General features: G+C 35.1%; 1 protein-coding gene across 3 annotated transcripts in view; it reads right to left on the reverse strand.

The window, feature by feature from the left end:
- The window catches only part of IMMP2L (inner mitochondrial membrane peptidase subunit 2), an 845,195-nt gene that overhangs the window by 769,394 nt on the left and 53,410 nt on the right, over window positions 1–22,391 (reverse strand). For all 3 annotated transcript variants that reach the window (XM_046669026.1, XM_046669027.1, XM_046669028.1), the window contains exon 4: window positions 8,634–8,737. In XM_046669026.1, coding sequence (XP_046524982.1) covers window positions 8,634–8,737 — 104 coding nt within the window. The remainder of the gene's footprint in view (window positions 1–8,633; window positions 8,738–22,391) is intronic.

A 22,391-nucleotide genomic window follows, 5' to 3' on the forward strand; every position in this document is an offset into this window, starting at 1 on the left:
GCATTTGTTTGTAATTGAAGTCTGACAGGACAAAGGAGCACCTGCTAGGGGGATGTTTGTCTGAAAAAGAGTATATTTCTCTTTCATTTTTGAAGGATAGTTCCAATAGGTACAAAATTCTAGGTTGGGAATTTATTTTTCCTTTCGCCCTTTTAAGATGTCATTCACTTGTCTTCTGTCTCCCATTGGTTGAAAAATCAGTTATATTTTTGCTTCTTTGCAGGTAGTATGTCTTTCTTTTCATTTTAAGATTTTTCTCTTTTTCTTTGGTTTTCAGTGGTTTGACTACCACATGCCCTAAATGTTGTTTTTCATCGTATTTATCCTGCTAGAGTTTGTAGTGCTGCTTGAAGCTGTAGGTTGATGCCTTTCATGAGTTCTGGAAAATTCTTCGTCTTTATCTATATTCAGATATTGCTTCCCTCCTGATTCTCTCTCTCTTCTTCTGAGACTCCAATTAGATGGAGGCTACACTTTTTCACTATGTCCTATAAATCTCTCTTATACTATTCACTGTATACTGCATTCTGTCATCCCTCCATACTCCAGTCTAGATATTTTCTAATTGGCCTATTACCCACTTCACTAATCCTCTCCACAGGTGTATCTATTTTGCTGTTAAACTCATCTACTGAGTTCTTCAGTTATACTAGTTTTTATTTGTAGAATTCCTTTCAATTCTTTTTACAGATTCTTATTCTCTGCTGAAATTATCCATCATTTCATCAATTTCTTAATGTATTGATTATAATTATTTTATAGCCCATGTCTAATAACTCCAATAAATAGATCACTATACAATTATTTCTATTTTTTATTGTTTTACTTTGTTTTTATCTTGGTCCTGGCTTCTGATAGGCATGATAATCTCTTATTGGATGCCAGGCATTGTGTTCAAAAACCAAAGACTCTACATGATGTCTCTTGCTTCTGGCAATGACAGACAGAATAAAGGCAGATCACCTTAAAATCAGGATCGAGTTTAGCAGAGGCTGTATTTCAATTTTTTTAAGTTATGGTCTATTTCTAGTTCTTCCTAACTCCAAGGATATAGCCCTTCAGGAGTCCCAATGAAAACTTCGGAGTGTTTTACCAGGGTCCTACCTCCTCCTCCCTGAATTCTAGTTCATGACTCCCTAGCACTGTGAAACTACCAAAAATTCTGCACAGCATCTCCTCATCTTAGCTGCCAATGTTTGGCTTCTCAGCTTCATGGCCTGTGCTGCTTACAAAATAACAAATAACCCAAGGAGAAAAGTGTCACCAAATACAGGGCTCACCTCGATGTGTTTGTCATCACTCTAGCATCTTTACCCCTTGGTAGTGCTACAACGCCTTCAGATATTTTTTTAATTCAGCTTTCTCATTTTACTCAGCATGGGCCTTATTTTGAAATGAACTAGTCTATCATAGGCGGAAGTGGAAATCAGATATTGATTGATCTTAGTGGCCTATCTTTATGTACACATCTATATCTTATTGGTTCCAAAAGTATTTCAGATAGATTAACATAACTACATGAGAGTTTATTTTTCTGTATTATATTTCACGCTTAAAACCTAAACTGCTTACTTCTCCAAAATTTTAATTATTTCTCTGTTAGAATTATCATTTAAACTTATATTCAAAATGCTTCTCCTTAACAGTTCAATCTGACTCCTTACCTATAACATACAATGTGTATTTGGGAGCTCCTTTGCAAATGCTGTCATGCACTTTTTTTCTTCAATAAAAGTAACAGTGTTCTCAAATACAGGATTTTTTCACAGTAAAAATAAAAACAGTTACAAACATAAGTACCCACTATTTCATAGAATGTTGTCTATATAACTTTGTTCTTTGACAACTTCTAGTCATCTCTCAAAGGATATAAGATTTATGAAATGGGATGAGCAGAAGCTATGGATATCTCCTATAGTCATATTATCATAAAAATCTCAATAATTCAAAATTGAAATTTATGATCACTGAAATGTTTCAAAGCTGTAATTTGTCTCCGAACTAAAAAAAAAATGTTTTATTACATAATTAAAATGTATAAAAATTGTGAAGGCAGTTTATCCTCCTCAAGAAATCAAATTGCTATTAAGGACTACCTTAAGGGTACCAACTTTTGGTATGCCTACAAGTAGCATTTACAAAATCAGTGTAATCTATATTAAATAATAGCAATAATACTTAACCTATCCCATTTTTTTAAGTATCAATTGTAAATATACTTAGTAATGAATGCAAATTACTATGGGTAATTGAAAGTGCCAAGAACTAAATCTCTCATCAAAATAAACTGCAACCCAGGATTTCACTCTCCAGCATTTTTAATGTCAATTAATTAAAAACAAAAACAAAAACTAGGCACTTCACCCTGCCTATAGAACCCTTCTTTGAAAATCATGGTCTTTCTAAATTTGTGTTCCTGAAATGTACAATATTAACGACAAATGCAGAAAAATATTTGGCTACAAACAAAAAAATTAGAAATGAGTACAGATAGATGAGTATATACAACTATACTCTCCCAACTCAACAGGTAACTGGTTTTTAATACAATTTTATGTCATTATTCAATATTATCATTGCTCTGGGCATTTGTTTCAAAATATGAATTTTGGTTTTTTAGCACACTCCGATTGATTTCCTTTGGTGGCTCAAGGGAACTTTAAAGATTTACAAGCACTCAAAATACAAAGAAACTAGCACCTTCCATTGTTTTCTAAAGATTCTATTCTATTTCATCTATTTTCCTGGCTCATATCTTCATAACTCTTTGCTCACATTTATTGCTAGAGATGTAGCCCTCATAGTGGCCATCTGTCAGAAAGCAGCAATTGGTCTAGCATGCCAGAAACCAGCTGTGAAACTGTATGCACACTATGTGTTCACAATAAAGTATTATTGCTATTAACAAAGAGACAATGTTTCAGGAACTACTGTATCAGAAATTTCACTACAGAAATGGCAATAATATAATATAGACATACTATGGCCTGCATGACTTCTTTGTTGAGAATGAGTAAGTGTCCTCAACCAAACATCGCCACAATGTATAGAGGCTTTATCGTACGATGGTTAAGAACACAGGATTTGATGTGAGGTACTCCAAACCTTTGCTCTACCATTTACTAGCTGTATGTTCTTAAGCAAGTTTATTTAATCTCTCTATACCTTAGTGTTTTCATCAACAAAATAAGAACAACAACAGTACCTGCTTTATTTTTTTTTAATAAGAATTAAACAAAAATGAATATAGAGGGGCCAGCCCCATGGCCAAGTGGTTAAGTTTACACACGCTGCTTTAGCAGCCTGAGGTTCGCCAGTTCAGATCCTGGGCGCAGCCCTACACACTGCTCATCAAGCCATCCTATGGTGGCATCCTACATAGAAGAACTAGAATGACCTACAGCTAGGATATACAACTATGTACTGGGGCTTTGGGGAGAAAACGAAGAAGGAAAAAAAGGGGAAGATTGGCAACAGAAGTTAGCTCAGGGCCAATCTTAAAAAAAAAAATTTTTAATGAATATAGAACTCTTAGTTCAGTGACTGGAAAATAATAAGCAATCAATAAATATTAAAAACTGTTGTGGAAACCATTTTTCCCTTTGTAGACTTCATGTCTTTTTCTCTTTATTTTTTGACCTGATCACTCAACACTCTCAGCAACACAAAGCATTTACCCATTTTGGGGGTCTGCTTTTGCTTCATAGCAACTACCTTAGTGTTGTCCCACCTCAGACGGTAGGATCTCACCTTAGTTCGCCTTAAACACAGTCCAGGAAAGCAGCAGTGGATAACAGAAAAAGGTTTAGACATAGCATTGTCCAATTGAAATGCAATGTGTGTCACACGTAATTTCAAATTTTCTACTAGCCACATTAAAAAAGGAAAAAGAAATAGTTGAAATTAATTTCAAAACATATTTTATTTGACTGAAGATGTCCAAAATATTATCATTTTAACAAGTGGCAGCAGCCACATTTCAAGCACCCAATAGCCACATATGCCTTCTATATCAGACAGTACAAGTTTAGAGTCAACTGGACCTGGATTCAAATTCTGGCTCTGCTATTTAACTTGCCACTTACTTGCTAAGGCTCAGTTTCATCATGTTAAAAATAACTATCTCCAGATACTGTTATGAGAATTGAATTAAAATGACATACACAGGGCACTTAGTACAATGCCTGACATACAGGGGTGCTCCTTACATGAGAATTGCCTCACCCTACCCTTCTCTAGAACTGAACACTAGCTCAACATGGTATAATCCATGACCTATCTTTAGTTCCTTCCCTCCTACCTCTACAATAAACTACAGCCTTTTCCTCTACCTGCACAGCTCTCCCTCCTTGCTTCCCAGCAGCTATAAACTTGACTCTGTGGACTTCTAGAAGCCATGGATCCTCTTAGTCATGATCCAAGATGTGGTCCAAAAAAACTAAAAAGACTTGTGCCTGAAAACTTCCTTTTCTGGAAGTTCTCATCCATCTCCCCAGCTGTTACCACTGAGGCAGCTTCCTCAGCAACTGCCGTCAACAGCAATGCTCTCCATTTTCAGATCGACTGACCTCATAAATTTAAAAGATGAAGATCATGCTGCAAAATAACTGGCCAGGATCTTTCAAAAGTGTCAAGGTCAAAAAAGACAAAGAATGACTTAGGAACTGTCACAGTTTGGAGGAGACTAGACAGACATGAAAAATAAAAGTAAAATAAAGGATCCTGGGTAAGATCTTGGTCTAGAAAAAGGACAGTAGTGGGAAAACTGGTGAAACTCAAAAAGGTCTGCAGATTAGTTAATAATATTGTATCAATGTCAATTTCCTGGTATCAGTAATTGTACTACGGTTGTATATAATGTTAATATTAGGGGGTATAGATGAATAAAGTCTGAGGATCTAATGGATAACATGGTGACTACAGTTGAAGACACAGTATTGCATGAATGAATTTGCTAAGATAGTAGAACTTAAATGTTCTCACCAAAAAAAAAGGTACATATGTGAGAAAATGGATGTGTTAATTAACTCAATGGGGGGAATCCTTTCACAATGTATACATATTTCAAATCATCACATTGTACACTTTAAATATCTTACAATTTTATTGTCAATTATACCTAAATAAACGTGAAAAAAATTTTAGGGGAGTACTTGGGAACTCTCTATACTATTTTCATAACTTTTCTTTAAGTCTAATGTTATTTCAAAATAAAAAGCTAAAGCACTTTTAAATGTGATTATTTCAAACTTTATTATGAAGGAACCTCTGTCCTAATGGATTTGTTAATTGGTATATCATTGTAAAATAGTGCTACTTATGTTAAGCCTATTGCAATAAGGCCATCACACAGGTTAATGAAAAGTCAATTTCAAGGTATAGAAAATCCACCTTAATCACCACTATTAGTTTGCAAATCCACTAAGAGAATATGATGTCACCTACATCCGCTCAGTAATACTGAAAGCTTGATAACAGCAAATACTGTTTTGTGTGACCAGTAATGTTGATTTAACATTACTAAATAATATGCTTAAACTACAGCTCCACTGAAACCAACTTTTTACAGAAAGTGACAGAAAAAGTTGAGGAAAAGATGTAAAGAAGCCTGTTCTGACATGCACCCCCTCAGACATTCCATGCTTTAGGAAACAGCCTTGGTCGATAAGCTGTAAAGAAAACCCGTTGCAATAGAAGGGGCAGTCTGTTCTGCTACAGCATGCGTTTCTGTAACATGAATTAGCTCATGGGCAACTGGCAAATGGAGAAAGGAGTTCAGTATAAAGCAGAAGCTGCATTGGTTCATATGAAATTTTTTTCCAAGATCATTAATGTTTTGCCTCATTAATAATAGCAACTGAAGGCTAAGTACACTAACGGCAGCAAGCCAGGAAAAACTCATTATCATACATTCACCTCTTCTCTTAGAAGTGCTTATTGCAAGATCAAACTTGATCTTTGTTGGAAAAAAAGAAAGAAAGAAAAATTATAAATAAAGCAAAGTAACACAAAACAATACACCTCTGGTATCAGTACATTTTGTACAAAGCTAGCAATCTTTTCGCAACTTCTGATGATAATGTCCCTCTGCCCTTGTATACACAGATAGCCTCAACCCTTCCTTATATCACCTTCCATCAAGCTACCTTCACCTTTAAGTAAAATCCTACATTTACTGCAGTGTTTATTAGAAATTTCATATGTCTTTTAAAGTGTGCTAGCATTTTTATTGGAATTGTTATTGTTTTCATTAGTGCTCTAGTTACAAAGTTGCATAAGTCCTACTAATTTAAGTATGAATTTGCAAACCGCAAAGTTTTCCAGAAATGCATATATTATAGTATAAATGCTGTATTTCCATATTCTGAATACATAAAATGCTGTCCCAGGATTTTTTTAAATATAAATTGTCATACTACCTTGTTTCCAAATATTACTTATGTATCAATGAAATGTGTCATCAATATCAATTTATAAACAAAATAAACTACATTTATATTTAGCTTTAAATTCAACAGTCATGCATTTCTATATTAGTAACACATTTCTTAAATAGATAGGATGGGATGTTCTGATGCAGTAACAATTACCACCTAAGTGAAAACCAGACTGATGTATTTTATAAGAAAAGCAAATATTCAGTGTCGTTTAACATGAATTAAGTGTATATTAATGAATAATAATCAAACCAACATCATTCTGTTCAAATAAAGCAGTCTATAAAATGTATAAAAATATAAGCACGTGTCTAGAATCATTTTTGCTCATGAAACTAAAAAGATAATTTGAACAGTGTCTTTTATATAGTATTACGTCATGCTAAAGAATAATTTAATATGACTTTTTGTTTCTCAAAAAAAGCAACAATTATTCCTTAATGATTATTTGTTGTTAAATATCTAAGCATTCTTTTACGTAAATGGCTCCTGCTAGCCACAAGCATTATGGAAGAAAATTTATGTTATTTGTACATGTCAGAGATATAGCACATAATTAGCTCATTAAAAATACAGTTCAACTGAAGTAGCTATAATTTATTATATCAATACAATCTGAATATACTATTTTTGAATTGATTTATATAATAAATATAAATCACTTTAATATTTAAAAGAATAGTGTTCTCTTTTAGCCCATGGTGTGCTAGTGTACTTTCATGGACACAAGCAACTCTGAATTTCAAGGAGCCTTTTTTTTTCCAATTACCTATTAAAATTCTCTTGCTTAGAGATAGTCAGCATGTTTCTCACGGAAAAAAAAAATACTGCACAATTGTCTGCTTTATAGTGTGACCTCTTTCACTTGGGTGGGTATCCTCTCCATCACAGACTAAGTGAGGATATCACCTTGTCAAACCAAAGGCAAAAGAATAATGAGCACATGATAGGCTAGCCCAGCATGGAAAAGGTCATTAAGGAGGTTGCAAAAACAGTACTCTGAATGACAAAATAAAAGTATACTCCATAGACTAGGCTAATATTAAAGAAAGCACTCAAGAACACAAGAAGCTTCTAATCCCCATCCTTGGATGCCTGCCATACAAAACTCCACTCAGATTTATTTATTTCATTAGTTACTAACCAGATTTAGTTAACATGTTTTCAAATGAATCGTGGTAGAACAAGCTTGACAAAGACACATTTATAAAATTTCTATTTCCACAAAGCACTAGCCATAGATAAGTATGAACTTATATAATGTTTTGCTTTTACCAAATAATTGTAAATTATCATCCAACAAGAAACAATCATTCCAATCCAAGTATCAAAAATATAAATTGGATGTCTTCACCAAACAGTAGGATTTTACCATTGTTAAAACAAATGACAGTAACACTGATACATTAATTGCAACTCCAGTGCACTAACTGGCATAACAGGGAATCATATTAAAACATTTTTATAAGTAGCTGAAACCAGAAGAAATTAAGCAAGCTCTGTTGCAGCTTTCTCAGTGTGAATTTACTTTTAAAACAAAAAAATCTCAAATCTAAACCATTCAAGCATGTACTAGGACTATGTATTATATCATTGTGTCAGTTATGCACGCTTTGACATTCCTTTCTACATTAAAACTGGAATGAAATTTTTGTTCCTGACCAGTCACAATATTTTGACAGAGAAACAGTGCCACCTTTTGGTCCCAAACAAAAGCCTCCAGTCTACTACACTTCCAAACTTCCTTTTTCCAGTCAAAATTCCTGATATATATAAATATCACTGAATTTCATGTCAAAATTATCACCTTCTAGAAATATTTTTCTAGTAGATCCACAAACTAAGAAAACACAAGAGTAACATAAAAGTTGCTTCCAAGATGCAAAATTTCACAACAATCCAAAATAATACTAAATGCATGTACTCTGGGTCATCGATATAATAATTCCTAATCAACATTTCATTAAACACATTTTATCAAATCCAAGTATGTCAATTAACTGATATACTTTATATATTAAAAAATCCTTTACAGCATTGTTACATTTCAAAATCGATTTTTAAAAATATATTATATTTTACATGTACCTATTAATTTATTAATAGAGAATATGGTATCAACAGTGGATTACCAGTTAAATCCGATAATTATAAATAATTTTATATACAAATATAGTATGTTTCTGATTTACTTACACCAATGACACAATGTCACCACGTTGTACTTCAAAATTCCTCACTTTCCAGTGATTCAAAAGCACCACATCAGATGACTGGCTACCCCCAGGATTCAAAGAAGGCTAAAAACCAAGGAGAAAGAGACACATCTATCATTTATATTTTTCAATCTTCATGGTTCCTTGCACTTCATAGCTCCAGTGCAGGGCAATAAAACATTTCTAATATAGTAGCTTTCAATAAATTGCTGTTCTAAAGTAACTGAAAATGATGAGTTTTCAAAAAGCCTCATCAGGATTCTTCACGGGTGAACCAGAGAAAAAATAAATTACCAATATTTATTTGAAAAGAAAATGTGCTAGATATTCAAATCTTTACTAAACTCCACTAAAGAGGTATGGAAAACTTCAAGAAGGATTAGAAAGCCATTAGAAAGATGTGAGTCAAACCTCCCAACAGAATATTCAGATAGGATCTAATTCCACAGTAGTACACATCATTGTTCCATCCGGAGAAATGAAGAAATAATCTCAAATCAACCAGGAAAATATCCACATGAAGAAGCTAAGGGAATAGAAGAAACACGTGATGGAACAATCAGGGAAAATGTAGGGATTTCCCATCTTGACCTCTCTTGTCTGGAGAGAGCATGCAGCAAGGGTCCTGGTCCCAGTTTAAACCTAGTAAGTGGCTTCACCTTAAAATTCAGACAAGTCAAGATGTGCCTGAGGATTACTGGGGCAAGAACTGAGAAACATTTTGTGTAAGAACTCATCTGAAGGTCAGGAACCATGTAGGCACAAAAATTTGATTGAGGAACCATGAAGCCAGCACACTTGTCACTTGGACAGGGGAGCAGAAAAAGCCAATGGCTAATAAGCCTGAGAACTGAGGGGAGAGTGGAGGGACCAAAGAATAAGAAAAATGAGGAGAGCTTTTTCACCATTCACTCTACTGAGTCTCTAAGAATGTCATAGGGGAAACAGCAATTTCTGTGGTGACAGGAAAGGTGCCCAACCAAAACCAAGGCTCTCCACCTTCAATGATGGTGGCAGCAAGAAGAGACATAACCAAAGTAGCCGGGGCAGGTGTGAGGGAAACAGTGGATGCCAGACAATAGCCAGTCCCCGAGCAGAAGTGACGCACTCTTCTTAAGATTCCTGGAATTACTCGTAGATTCTCTACAAAGGAGATGTGGGCAAAGCTGTGGAAATATGGGGGAGCTATTATCATGACCTCATTTTTGACTGCCCACATTTTTTGTGGCCAAAAATTATTGGTTATCCTTAGAGAGCTCAAACAACCCACAGCTTCTACCAACTCCTTTATATGATAATATCTAAATATCTTTATTTTTAGTTTTGAATTCCCTGCTAATCATTTCACTTGACTATCTGACATAAAAGTCAACATGATTAAATGGAATTTGTCATCCTTTCCTCCCAAAAAAAGTCTTCTTCCTTATTTTCTTACATCCTATTTATCATTTTCCCAGTCAACCAGCCTACACTCTTAGTTATCTTTTTATTTCAACCAGTCACCAAGCTACAGGGTTTTTTTCACTCATAATGTCTTTCATTTATGGCCCATCTTTCTCTTCTCTCTACTATCATCATATTTCAAGCACCAATCTTCACATAACTCACCATGTATCTACACTAGCCAATCTCTCACCTCCAACTCAGAAGAAATGATTCCACCTCCTTCTAGTTATATGATCTTGAGCAGGTTCCTTAATTTTACTATGCTTCACTTTCCTTACTAGTAAAATTATGATAATTAGCAACTGCTACCTAATTAATAATTAAATAACAATAATAGCCAATACCTATCAAGTTCTTACCATGTGCACTGTTCTAATATAACAGCAAGACACACTGAGTGCTACCATGTGCAAGATACTGTTCTAAGGGCTTTACAAATATTAACTTACTTGATGAGATCAATTATTTAAAGTGCTCACAATAGTTCTTGACTCATAGTCAAGCTCTCGATAACTTCTATTATTAATATTACTATATCACAATTTTAATTATGGGGAGTTTTGTACCCTTTCTCCAGGTTTCTCCTCTTACTCTATCCCTAATGAGGAACAGAGTTGATATGGTGGGATAAATCCAAGGGGCTTTGCTGGGCCACAGTGCTAAGGAATGGATTTTTGCTGTCTCATAGTAAGGTAGGACTATAGGCTTCCACAGGGGTTTTTCTCTCTCATTCATATTTGTCACTCATATTCTCTCTCTACCTCCCCCTTCCTCTCCGTCTTTGAGTTCAGCATCCTGCAAGTCCTTTTCCCTTTATTTCCTTGTGTTTCTCCTCCTATATAACTGATACAGTAAAGGTGCCCTAGGGGAGACCATCTGAACTATAAAGAGAAAACCTTCTTCCTGTTGCACTTGCACTTTCACTGGGTTCATTTTTTTTCCTCGCCATCAAGATAGTGAAGAATAAAAGTGATTTGATTATTTCTGACTACTCTTCTTTAGTCTCTTTGATTTCTGTTTGTCAAAAGTTTCTGGCCACAATCCATAACAAAAAATGCATTTTACACTGTATCCAGTACACATATGCATAAACACATACATCTGAAGAAACTTACACACAATAATAATTTTTATTACATATACCCTGATAGTTTCTGTTCTCTCCTAATCCATGATTTTAAAATTCTGTCTATAAACAACCACAATAATTTCATATCTACTATATTGATTTTTCAACCTCCTAATAAGTTTCAATACTTGAATCCCATGAGGCAATCCCATAGGAATTCTTTCCTAACACTCCTCATCTTTCTTTCTCCTCATTCCCATCATCAGTCTCATTAGGTGATTAAAACTCCCCAATTCTCCATCAGAACTTGTGATTATCTCTATCACAGTATATTTAAAAGTGTATTATACTTATCAACTTGTCTCTCTCTCTCCAAAAGTCTGTAAGAATTTTGAGAACAGATTATTTCTTATATCTGTTTCCTTGATGCCAGGACATGTAAGGTGATTAATAATTTTTAGTGGAAACAAAAAAATCAATTCCCAAAGACTCCCCAAATTAACATGGGCAAAAGAGAGTTTATCCCACCAGCCCATAATTATACTTCCATATTCCCCTCCTTAGCTAACAGTATTGACATTCACCCTGTCTTCCATACTAGAAGACTCTTGATCCTCAATTTCTAACTCTCTCTGTGAGTCTCCCATCATCAGACTTTCCCTCTGCCCAAAATGCCTTTTCCCTACTGGGAAAATTCTACTTATCTTTCAAAGCCCAATTCAGATGGTGACTTCTCTCTGAAGACTTAAAGAAAAAAAAACAAAAACCTGCAGTTCCCTTGTGGAAACTAGGAAATTACATTCTGGTGCTCGATGGTTGGGGAGAGAAGAATCCCCACAGACTCAAATCTTGACCCTCAGATTCATGTTTCCCTTACAGAATCACTCACCTACCCACTTTTCTAACGCTAATTGTTAAAACCAAAAGGTAATGTGTTGTAAACAAAAGATTTATACAGGGAAAAATATCCCAGGAGAAGCATGTCTAATTTCAAATAGTAAAATATTAGAATCATCAGCCAACACCTGGAAGATCTTGTTTGATTTTATAAAGGGAACAAAAGAGTTTTCTTTTAGTTTCCCTTTTCTCCACAAGGTTAAATTAATCATTCCCTCATCTGTGCTCCCCCAGTAATTTAGGTAAACTTCAACAATAGTTCTTAAAACCTTGTTATAAGTATCTGCCTACACATATAACTCTTTCACTCAATTGCAGAAATCAAGTCTTATTCATTTTTGTATGCCCAGAACAGTGGCTGGAAAATAGTATGTCTATACTTTAAAGTTTAAAAGATAACAGGTTTTTAAAAGCTTATTTAAATAAGAGGGTTCCCAAGCAATATACATTATCTAAACAATGTATACATCTTTCAATGAAAACATATTCTGGGTAAGTACGGTAAGAAATTTTTCATGCCGCATCAAGTTAGGCAATTTAAGCATTAGAAATAAAGCTGAACAGTGCTTTATTATTATCCATAATGAAATAATGCTAATCACAGCAGAATAAAATTATTTTCTTTACAGTTCATTTATGAATATAAATAACACTGATGAATAACACTCATCATAAAGAAAAACTTTCTTGAATTGGGAAACTGTTCTACAGCACTATAAAAATAGTGCTTTTTGAAGAACACAGCTCTTTGTACTTCAATTAAAAAGTTCATTAAAAAGAAAAAACACTTTACTTCCGGAACTTTCTCAAACGACTTTTGAAAAGAAAATAATGTGCTAACTTCAAAATGAAAAATTTATATGAAAAACGAAGGAAACCTCATTTGAATAATGCTATTTTAGAAAAATTAGCAAACCGTGTTATAACTTGCAAATCTTATATCTTGCTTTCCCTTGTGGGAACGGCAGTTTATGCTTCAGACAGAGCAAGCAATCTTTTCAAATCAAAGAAGTTATACACATGAAATCTAAATTAAAAGTTATAAACTTTAGGATTCTGATGTAACCAAAGAGTGTATATTTTCTTGGCATGTTGTTAATACTTTAAATCCCAGATTCCCAGAGACTATATCAAAATTATAAGCAACTTAAAATAATAAAGTTTTTTGAAGTAAGAAACTTCAGAGAATATTTAATCTAGGAGTTTCCACCTGTGTCTCAAAATGTGTGAAATGTGTTGGATGCTCTTGCTATTACTCAAGGAGATTTCCATTATTAAGGGGAGAAACACTGAAAATGATTGGGATTACCAACAAAGAAGAAAAAAGCCTCACAGCTGCTCTGCCCATCTTTTCTTCAATGACTTACATCCTCACACTAGATCTATTCTTTGGCTTCCACCCTAGAGCACTTAGGTTAAAAATCAAACAACCTAGAGTAGTCTTTCGGATAGCCCTTGCTCTAAAGACAGAAGACTGTGTCCAAATCTTAACTCCATTTCCTTACTAGCCAGATTACCTTAAACAAATTATTTAACCTTTCTAAGTTTCATTTCTACGTCTATAAAACAAGAGCTGAAGTACCACTTACCTCAGAGGGTTGCTATGAGAAATAAATGAGAGGATCCACAAAACGTTCTTAACACAGAGCATCATAGGGAGTAAAGGGTCAACAAATAAGATGATGATGATGATAATGATGATGATGATGATAGCAACAACAGAGAAAAAGGGAAACAAAATCAAGTACAGCATTCTTTCTACAAGATTCAAGACAAGATTAAGCTTTTACATATTGCCCTGAACGGTTTTCCTTTTAAATACTAAACTGGAAGTCTTCAGGCTGGAAATTCTACTCCTCATTTCTAAATTCTTGGTGGATTGTTTCTTCGTGTCTTTTAAGCAAGTAAAGTACACATACTTTTATTGTGGATCTCAATTGTTCTACCTCTAGGAATTAATCTCCCCCAAATTTAATGTGCATAATTATTTAGTTATAAATATCTTCTATAAAAACATTACACCCAATATGTTTAAAATTTTCTTTTTTAAAACATACATACATATGGATATACATATGAGAAGATATACAGTTAAAATCTAACAGCTTTTAGGTCTGGTTGATAAGATTACAATTTTCCTTTCCTTTCCTTTTTTTTGGAAAATTTCTAAGTTACATTAAAAAGAGGTTATTGTATGTTTTGCTCTAACCTAAGTACTACGTAGTTCACTCTAAGAAAGACAATAAAGTCAGCAGATTTCAACAGATGTTAACAAATTATGCTGAAGGTAGAAAGCACAGATATCAGACCTGTTTTTGAAACAAGTACAACATAACAGTTGGATTTTAATGCTCTCTCCGATCAAAGACTATGCTGAAGGATTTTTGTTCCTCCCACAAATATTGTCAAGGTATCCTAAATTTTCAGCTTGTGTCTAAGTTCAAATCATATGACAGGTTTGGGGGAATTTATGTCTTGGTTTAGGAAAATAAAACTCCCCTAGAGAATTAAAGAGACATGATAGATTTCTTACCTTGTAAGATTTAGCCATAGCCATCAATCAGGAAGTGATATTATTCTGGTTTTGAATTTTTTCTATAAATTTCTTATTCATTTTTTAATTAAAAAAAAGTTCACAGCCTACAACTCACTACCTATAGTCCACCAAAAAAAAGCCTGGTTTTAACTTCACTTCTTTGGGAGCAGTGCTTTCAACCTTTTCAAGCCTATAAAGAGTTCCACCGCCTGCCTCTCCCCCCACCTCCACCCCCAACCAGCTATACACAATCTAAAATGTTGAAATATTAAATTTTGTGCTTTCCAATGAGTTGGTCCCCAGCAGCAGCCATGAGGAACCAATGGTAGCCCTCAGACTTCTTTTGAAGAACCATTAATTTAAAGAAATGATCAGAGGGAAACTATTAATTAAAAAGTAAGAGAACAAACTGAAGTAGTACTATTTGTTTTTAACTTCTTAACACTGCAGCACTGCCCAGGAAGCATACAGTATAGCTAAAAGCAATGTATATTCTGACTAGAGAATTATTCTTATTATTAGATGCCACACTTTTGAAAGAATGTGGATAAAATGGTCCAAAATGCTAGCTAACCTCTCTCACTATTCAGGAGTCTCTATTGTTTACATGGCTTCTAGAGTCCTTGGATTTATCTCAGCAGGCGTGCATAATAAAATGGCCTAGTGACTGTACCCACGTCTGCACAAAGCTTCAAGTTAGAAATGGAGCATTCCTTTCAGGTAAAGGGTACTTATTACCTATACCTCTTAATATTTGACCTCCTACAATGACCATCCATCTAATTAAAAAATTATTCAAACTTTTGACCTTAGGGCCCTTAATCCGGAAAGGTGATTAAAACCTAGAGTTACACATACACTATACTCGAGTGGTAAAAGGAAGAAATGCAAATCATAAAGCATCTCAGAAAATTCATACTTATTAAATCCCAGTTACATCTGACACTTATATTAACAATATAGAATAATGGGCTTTTCGTGTCTGCTCCAGCTTCCAGAGGCTCCCCAACAGGAGCATCTGGTGATATCATGAAGTTCCCATTAGAAACACCTCTTCAGAGTCACTTTAGAGCTCTGGCCTAGACTGGTCACTCCACCTTAACCAGACAGTCCTGGCAGCCTCTCTCTGCTCACTGGTGTAGACTTTGAACAGGTTCCACACAAGCTGGAGCAGAGATATATTCTTCACATGTCCAACTTAAAGGACAACAGAAAAAAAGGATGCCTCCATTAAGGATGTGAAGCTACAAAAATTCATTCACGCTTTCTTTCACTCATTCATTCCTTCATTGCAAAACTACTCAGTTCCAACTCTGCCTGGCATTGTGCTATACAATGGGATTCTTTACCCTTGAAAATTACAGATCTATTCACATTTTATTCAGAGATTTAAGAGCCTTTTTAAAAAATAACTTTGTTCTAATCTCATCCCCTTGTTTACAGACTTATGGTTCTTCAGCACTCCCCACTTAAAATTGAGGTGAATATTTTCCTCTTCCTTTTGATATTTCTCCATGAAATTTTATTCACATAAAAATAACTTGTATTTCTGTAAATACCAAATTTCTTAATTTTTCTTTAAAAAGCAAGCTTTGAAAGCTACATTAATAAAGTTTAAAAATGGACATAAACCATATTAATTTAACTTGGAAGTATATTGAGTTGCTAATTTTTCATTCACCTAATCTTTAATTGTATTTCCTATGTACTACAGAGTGACACATGAAGGTTTTATGGGCACTCTCATATATTGCTTGTACAAATAAAAATCTTTACAAACTATCTGAAAGGTAATTTGCCAAAATGTATCTAAGGTCTTTAAAGTGGTCTTATCCTTACACCCAGAAATGTCATATTTAAAAAGTTATCCTAAGGAAACAGTCAAAAATATGTACAAAGATGTTCATCATATATTATTTATAATAGGTGAATAATTGAGCCAAGCTAAATATCAATAATAGGAAGCTGATTAAACTAGCAATGGTTAAACCATATGGTATATGGATACTACAAGTCACTAAAAATCACATTGCAGAAAAATATTTAAGGATATTTGCATATGTTTGGCAAAATAAATCAGGTAAACCTGTGATAGATGAAAAAGCAAATTGGTGTGATCCAATTTAGAGAAGGAAGAAAAGAAGGGAGGGGAAAAGGGAGAGAGAGGGAGAAGGAGAAAAGGAAGAGAGAGAGGAAAGAAGAAAAATGGTGCAGAAAAGGATGAGAAGAATTTATAATGGTTTAGAAGTGCAAACTTTAAAGTCAAAAGCCTGGGCTTGAATCTGTGTAATCTTCAACAAATGAATCTCTCTGCTCCTGTTTCTTCATCTATAAAATGGGTGACTAATAAATAATACCTTCATCACAGGGTTGTGGGAGATACTAACTAAATTATTGTATTTAAACTGAATACAATACTATAATGCCTAGAACAGAGTGATCATTCAATATTAGTGATATATAATAACATCTTAAAAATAATTCTGGAAGGTGGTGTAGATTATTTTCTATATTTTTCTACATTTTCCAAGTTTTCTCCAATAATATGCAATGCTTTAGAGTTAGGACAAAGCAATAAATTTTTTTTCAAAAGAGAAAGGCATCTGATTTTTATATCCTTTTATTACAGATACTTTTGAACTTTGTTTTCTTCTTTAACAAGTTCTTTAGTGTTTAAGCATCCCCTTAAATCAGATCACTATAACTGGAAAAAGATCATATATAATTAATGAAATATAAAATTTATAAAAATAAACCTTTCTCCATATTAACAAGATGACAGATTGCTATATGTAATATAAGCCAGCTACATGAATGTATCTACATACTGACAAATCTCTAAGTTCCTTAGAAAACTGAACTGAATAAGGCTTTCACATTCACTGATAAGTCATTCTCCATTGCCCAGAAGAAACCACTTTTCTCTCTGATGTGTCTCTTGATCAAAAAAAAAAAAAGCAAGGCAAGAGAAAGGAAGTGGCTCAACAAATATAAAGAGGTTTTTAGGAGGCTTCTTGGATGATTTCCTCAGATGTACATAACTCCAAAGAGGCCAAATACCCCAAGAGGTACAAGAGTGTAGCAATCTATTCACTTTGCTTGTACAATATCTGTGAACAAATCTGTGAAGACGAGGCCACGGATTTTAGATCCTTTAGCTCCTCATTGTTGACCTACATGTTACATCCTATTTAAAAAAAAAAAAAAACCCCTTCCAGCAGTATGAATCAACTTAAATTTAGGTCCATGGGATACCTGAATTACATGGATCAAAGCTATTAGAATTAAGGGGTTCAAATGTATAGGAAACGGTCTATCAAAAAAAATTGAAAAGCACTATGGCAGATGCAAAGGGACAAAAACATATAGTCCTTGTATTACTTACCTACAGATACAAAAAAAAAAAAAAAATCACTCCAAAACTTAAAACAAAAATCATTTACTTGCTCTTGATTGTACAATTTAGGCTATGCTTGACTAGGTGGTTAGTCAGCTAGTCTGGCCTGAGACCGCTCAGGCAGCTGCAGTCATGGAGGGAGCCATGGTCCCAAAGGACAAGCTCCACTGTGCAAACTTCCAACAAGCCTCGTTTGCATGATGTTTGCTGATATTCCACTAGCCAAAGGGAGTCATATGGACAAGCCAAGAGTGAGCGTAAGAGGGGACTACATAAGCACTTGGGAACCAAGAGGCTTGACTCTTGGGGTTTGGGGTGGAAAGAGGGGATATTAATGTAACAATCTACCAAAGTCCTGCCCTCTGGATCCAATAAATTATATTCCTCCTATGTGGAAAATATACACCACCCTTCCCAAGAACTCCAAAATCTCCTCCAACTTTTGCAAATGGATCAAAGTCTGGTACCTCACCATATGGGTCAGGTCCAAGTGTGGCTGAGCATCCTAGGATGCAACCTGAATGCGGCTTATCTTGAATCAGAGGCTTATAAACTAAAAAGACAAATTATCTGTCCCCCAAACATCCAACGGAAAGACGGGGACAAGATAACCACAATAATTTTGAAAAGTACTAGGAGAAACAAAGTCGTCACTTGTCCATAGCAAGTCTAAATTGCAACAGCAGTTGTTGTCAGGGCCTCCTACCCAAGGGACAGGAATGCTCTTTTATTAGGGCCTAATTCTGTTCTTTGGAATGGTTTCCTAATCTATTGCTCTCCATGGCTCTTCGCTCTGTTCTCTGGGCTTTGGGCTCCTAGATCATTTCTTTTTAAAAAGAAATGTTCCTGTTCATAGCAAGTTGGGGCCCAGAAGCCTCTTTTTAAAATCACCATCCCTTTTAGTATAAGCCAATTCAACACCCTTAAAACTTTGTAGACTTCCTATTGATCTAACCGGGTTTCATTCCATTCCCCCTAAAACTCTACCCATAACTCTTTTCAAACTAGCTCTTTCTCACTTTGGAAGTGTCAGTCTAATGTGTCACAAAGCCCTTAAGATTCTTATAATCTCTTTTTTCTAGCTAACAGAATTAAGTAACATCTCAAATCTTTCTGAGGTCTTAACAAAGAGTCTTCCAGTCAAGATTTGATCTTCACTCCAGGCCATATCTTACCTTAAGAATATTTTTGCCTGCTACAAACTGGGAATGAGAAACTCTTATTTGCCAACACAGAAAGTCCTGGGCACCCTGAATTTCCTCTGATTTCTGCTTTCAATTCTTTTCCCTCTTCCCAAACCTTATACAAAGCTATAAGAAGTTAATCGATGATTTCAATATTCTGCCTGGAAATCTCCTTAGCCAGATCCATAAATTCATTAGGTACATCTTCATATTCCAAGTTCCTACAGGTAACAGTTTTTTAAACTGTTTCAGTACCATAAAGCAGGAGTCACCATCATTCCAGTCTCCAATAGCCGTTTCCTCACCAGCTTTCATTAACAGTTGTTTGTCATCTGTCTAGCCTCTTCCAACAATCCCCTCACCATTTTTCCAGCCCCTAACTGTCACCTAGTCCCAAAACCAATGCCACATATTTTAGGATTTTGTTATGGCATCACCTCACTAATAATATCAATTTTTGTTCCAGTTACCTATCACTTCAAAACAAATCAAAACTATATGTCTTAAAAGAACAACTATTTGCTTGTGATTCAGCAATTTGGGCTCAATTCAGCTGGGCAGATCCTCTGGTCTCTCCTGAGGTCACACATGTGGCTACAGTCATCTGGGGCTCAAATAGGGTTCGAAAGTTCAAAACGGCCTTACATGTCAGGCATTTAATTGGGCCTTGCTGGCCAAGATGCTTCATTTGTCCTTCAATGTCTCCTCCAAGAGGACAGCCTGAGTTCCTTGCATGTTCTTCACAAGTGTCTACCAAACTTCTACTTGAGTAACATTTGCTGATGTCCCATTGGCTAAAGCAAGTCACATGGCCAGAGTCAAGTGGGGAGGAAACTATACAAGCCAATGAGAGGTGTGATTTATTAAAGAGCCATTACTGTAAAAAGCTATAAGTCTCCCATCATAAGTGAACGGGCCATTCACTCAGCTGACACTCTTGTGCCTCCTTTTGGTCATTTTTAAAACTATAGTAATAGAAGTTGTTTTATATCGTAAAAAAAGAAAGAAAGAAAATTAGCTGGCAAAAAAATTAACCCAAAAAGAATTTACAGATAACTAAACACTCACTAATGGAAGCAATAAGCTACAAAGTTGAGAAGAGACATTTAAAAATTAAAAATAAAGTAGAAAGACGGGCTGGCCCAGCGGTGCAGCAGCTAAGTTCGCACGTTTCACTTCAGCAGCCCCGGGTTCGTCAGTTCAGATCCTGGGTGCAGACCTATGCACCGCTTGTCAAACCATGCTGTGGTAGGCGTCCCACATATGAAGTATAGGAAGATGGGCACAGATGTTAGCTCAGGGCCAGTCTTCCTCAGCAAAAAGAGGGGGATTGGCAGCAGAGGTTAGCTCAGGGCTAACCTTCCTCCAAAAAAAAAGAAAGTAGAAAGATAATACAAAACAAAAATAGGAAAAAGAAATAAAAACAACTAGTAAGAAAAATCAAAAATGACAAATACCACAAATTGATAAAACCATTAGTATAAGATATTAAAAATAATAAAATAAGCTAAAACTAGCACAAATGTATGATAAATGATTTGACAGACAAAAGGATGGGGAACAAAAAATATATTTTTTATTAAAAAATAAAAATATACTTTTTTAAAAAGTACTAAGAGTTAGAATTCAAAAGCCTAACAAAACAAGGCGATCAGGATTTTTCAATCAAAACAGTTCCTCTCTCTGGCAAACACCCCAACAATCTGCCCTCATCCAAGAGTTGGGGCTCTCTGTAAGGAAACACTTCTCAAATTGTAGTATTTAGAAAGCTTGTCACAATGCAGATTCTAAGGTCCTAGTTAGTGGTTCTAATTTTATAGATCTAGAATGGGACACAGGAATCTTCACGCATAAACACCCCAGGTGCTTTTAATAAAAAAAAAGGCCCAACTACCACGCTAACTGCAAAAGGGCTTTCTCAGACCATGGGCCTCCTTATCTTTTGTGTTGGACTTCTTGCTTGAAGCCCTTATGGCAAGCCCACATTCAAAATTTCAGAATCAAGCTAACATGCTCCACTCCCTTACTTATAGCTCAATTTGAGCAGCTTCACCCTTTCAAGCCTCCCTCCAACAATAAAGCAGCATTTTTCAAATTACAGGTCACGACCAATGAGTGAGTCATAGAATCAGTTTAATGGGTTGCGACCAGAATAGAAAATATCAGAGGGCATTGCACATAATGATGGTAATTACGGTTTAAGTATTGTTAATGAAACTTTTGTTTCAGCTGTGAGTATGTGTACAATAAAAAACTGTATTACTTAACATGAGTCATGGGCAAAAAGGTTTGAAAATCTCTGCCATAAAGATTATGATGGATTCATCAAGAGGCTAAAAAGTTTTCAGGTGAATAGTGCAAAAACACTCTCAAAGTCAAAGAAAAAAATTTTTTAATGATGATAATTTCATTTTATCATATTTCTGTAGAGTTTAATTATTCACGCACTTCAATGCTTCAAAGAACAAATTTAATATGCATTTATTCAGCATCCCTCTAAACGAGTAGGTGAGAGAAATATGGTCCCTTTCTTTTAGAAGCTTACAAAATAGAGTTAGTATTAACCCATGAAGTAACCAGAGAAGTAAAGGACAATACAAAAGAATTTATAATCATGAGTTAAATTTACTGTATTTCAAATAAGTGAATGATGGAATTAGGGAAGTTGTGTGAAGAAGACAGGATTTGAGTTTAGCCTTAAAGAGAGTGTAGGATAAGAAAAAGCAGAGAGGAAAAGGTATAGTAATGAGTCTCATTATACTGTCAAAGTAGGCTAACTGCCCGTAAAAAGAATCCCAAAAGTTCAGTGTACAACACAATATGGATTTACTACACCCATTCATTCAGAAATCCAGGTTCTTTCTATCTTGTAGATCCCCCATCTCTTGTGGCCTCAGAGTCCTCAGCCAGCCCTCTGCATCTAGCCAGCAGACAGGAGAAGAGAGAGCATGGATCATAAAGAAGTCTTTTCTGGGCCAGGCCTGGAAATGGCGCCTCGCTTTTCATCCTTTTTCCATTGGCCAGAACTCAGTCACATTTAAGTACTTTTTGTTGTTAGTGTCCTCATCTTCCAGCGCTATAGCAGACAATGCTCTCCTGCTACTCATAGGACTTTTTTTCACAGCCAAGTTTTTCAGAAGTGCGTGGCCATGTCCTTCTTCCTAGTCTGTCTTAGTCTGGAAGCTCCACTGAAACCTGTCTACGATGGG

Source organism: Equus quagga, chromosome 8 (assembly GCF_021613505.1).
Source record: "Equus quagga isolate Etosha38 chromosome 8, UCLA_HA_Equagga_1.0, whole genome shotgun sequence".
Classification (NCBI taxonomy): Eukaryota; Metazoa; Chordata; class Mammalia; order Perissodactyla; family Equidae; genus Equus; species Equus quagga.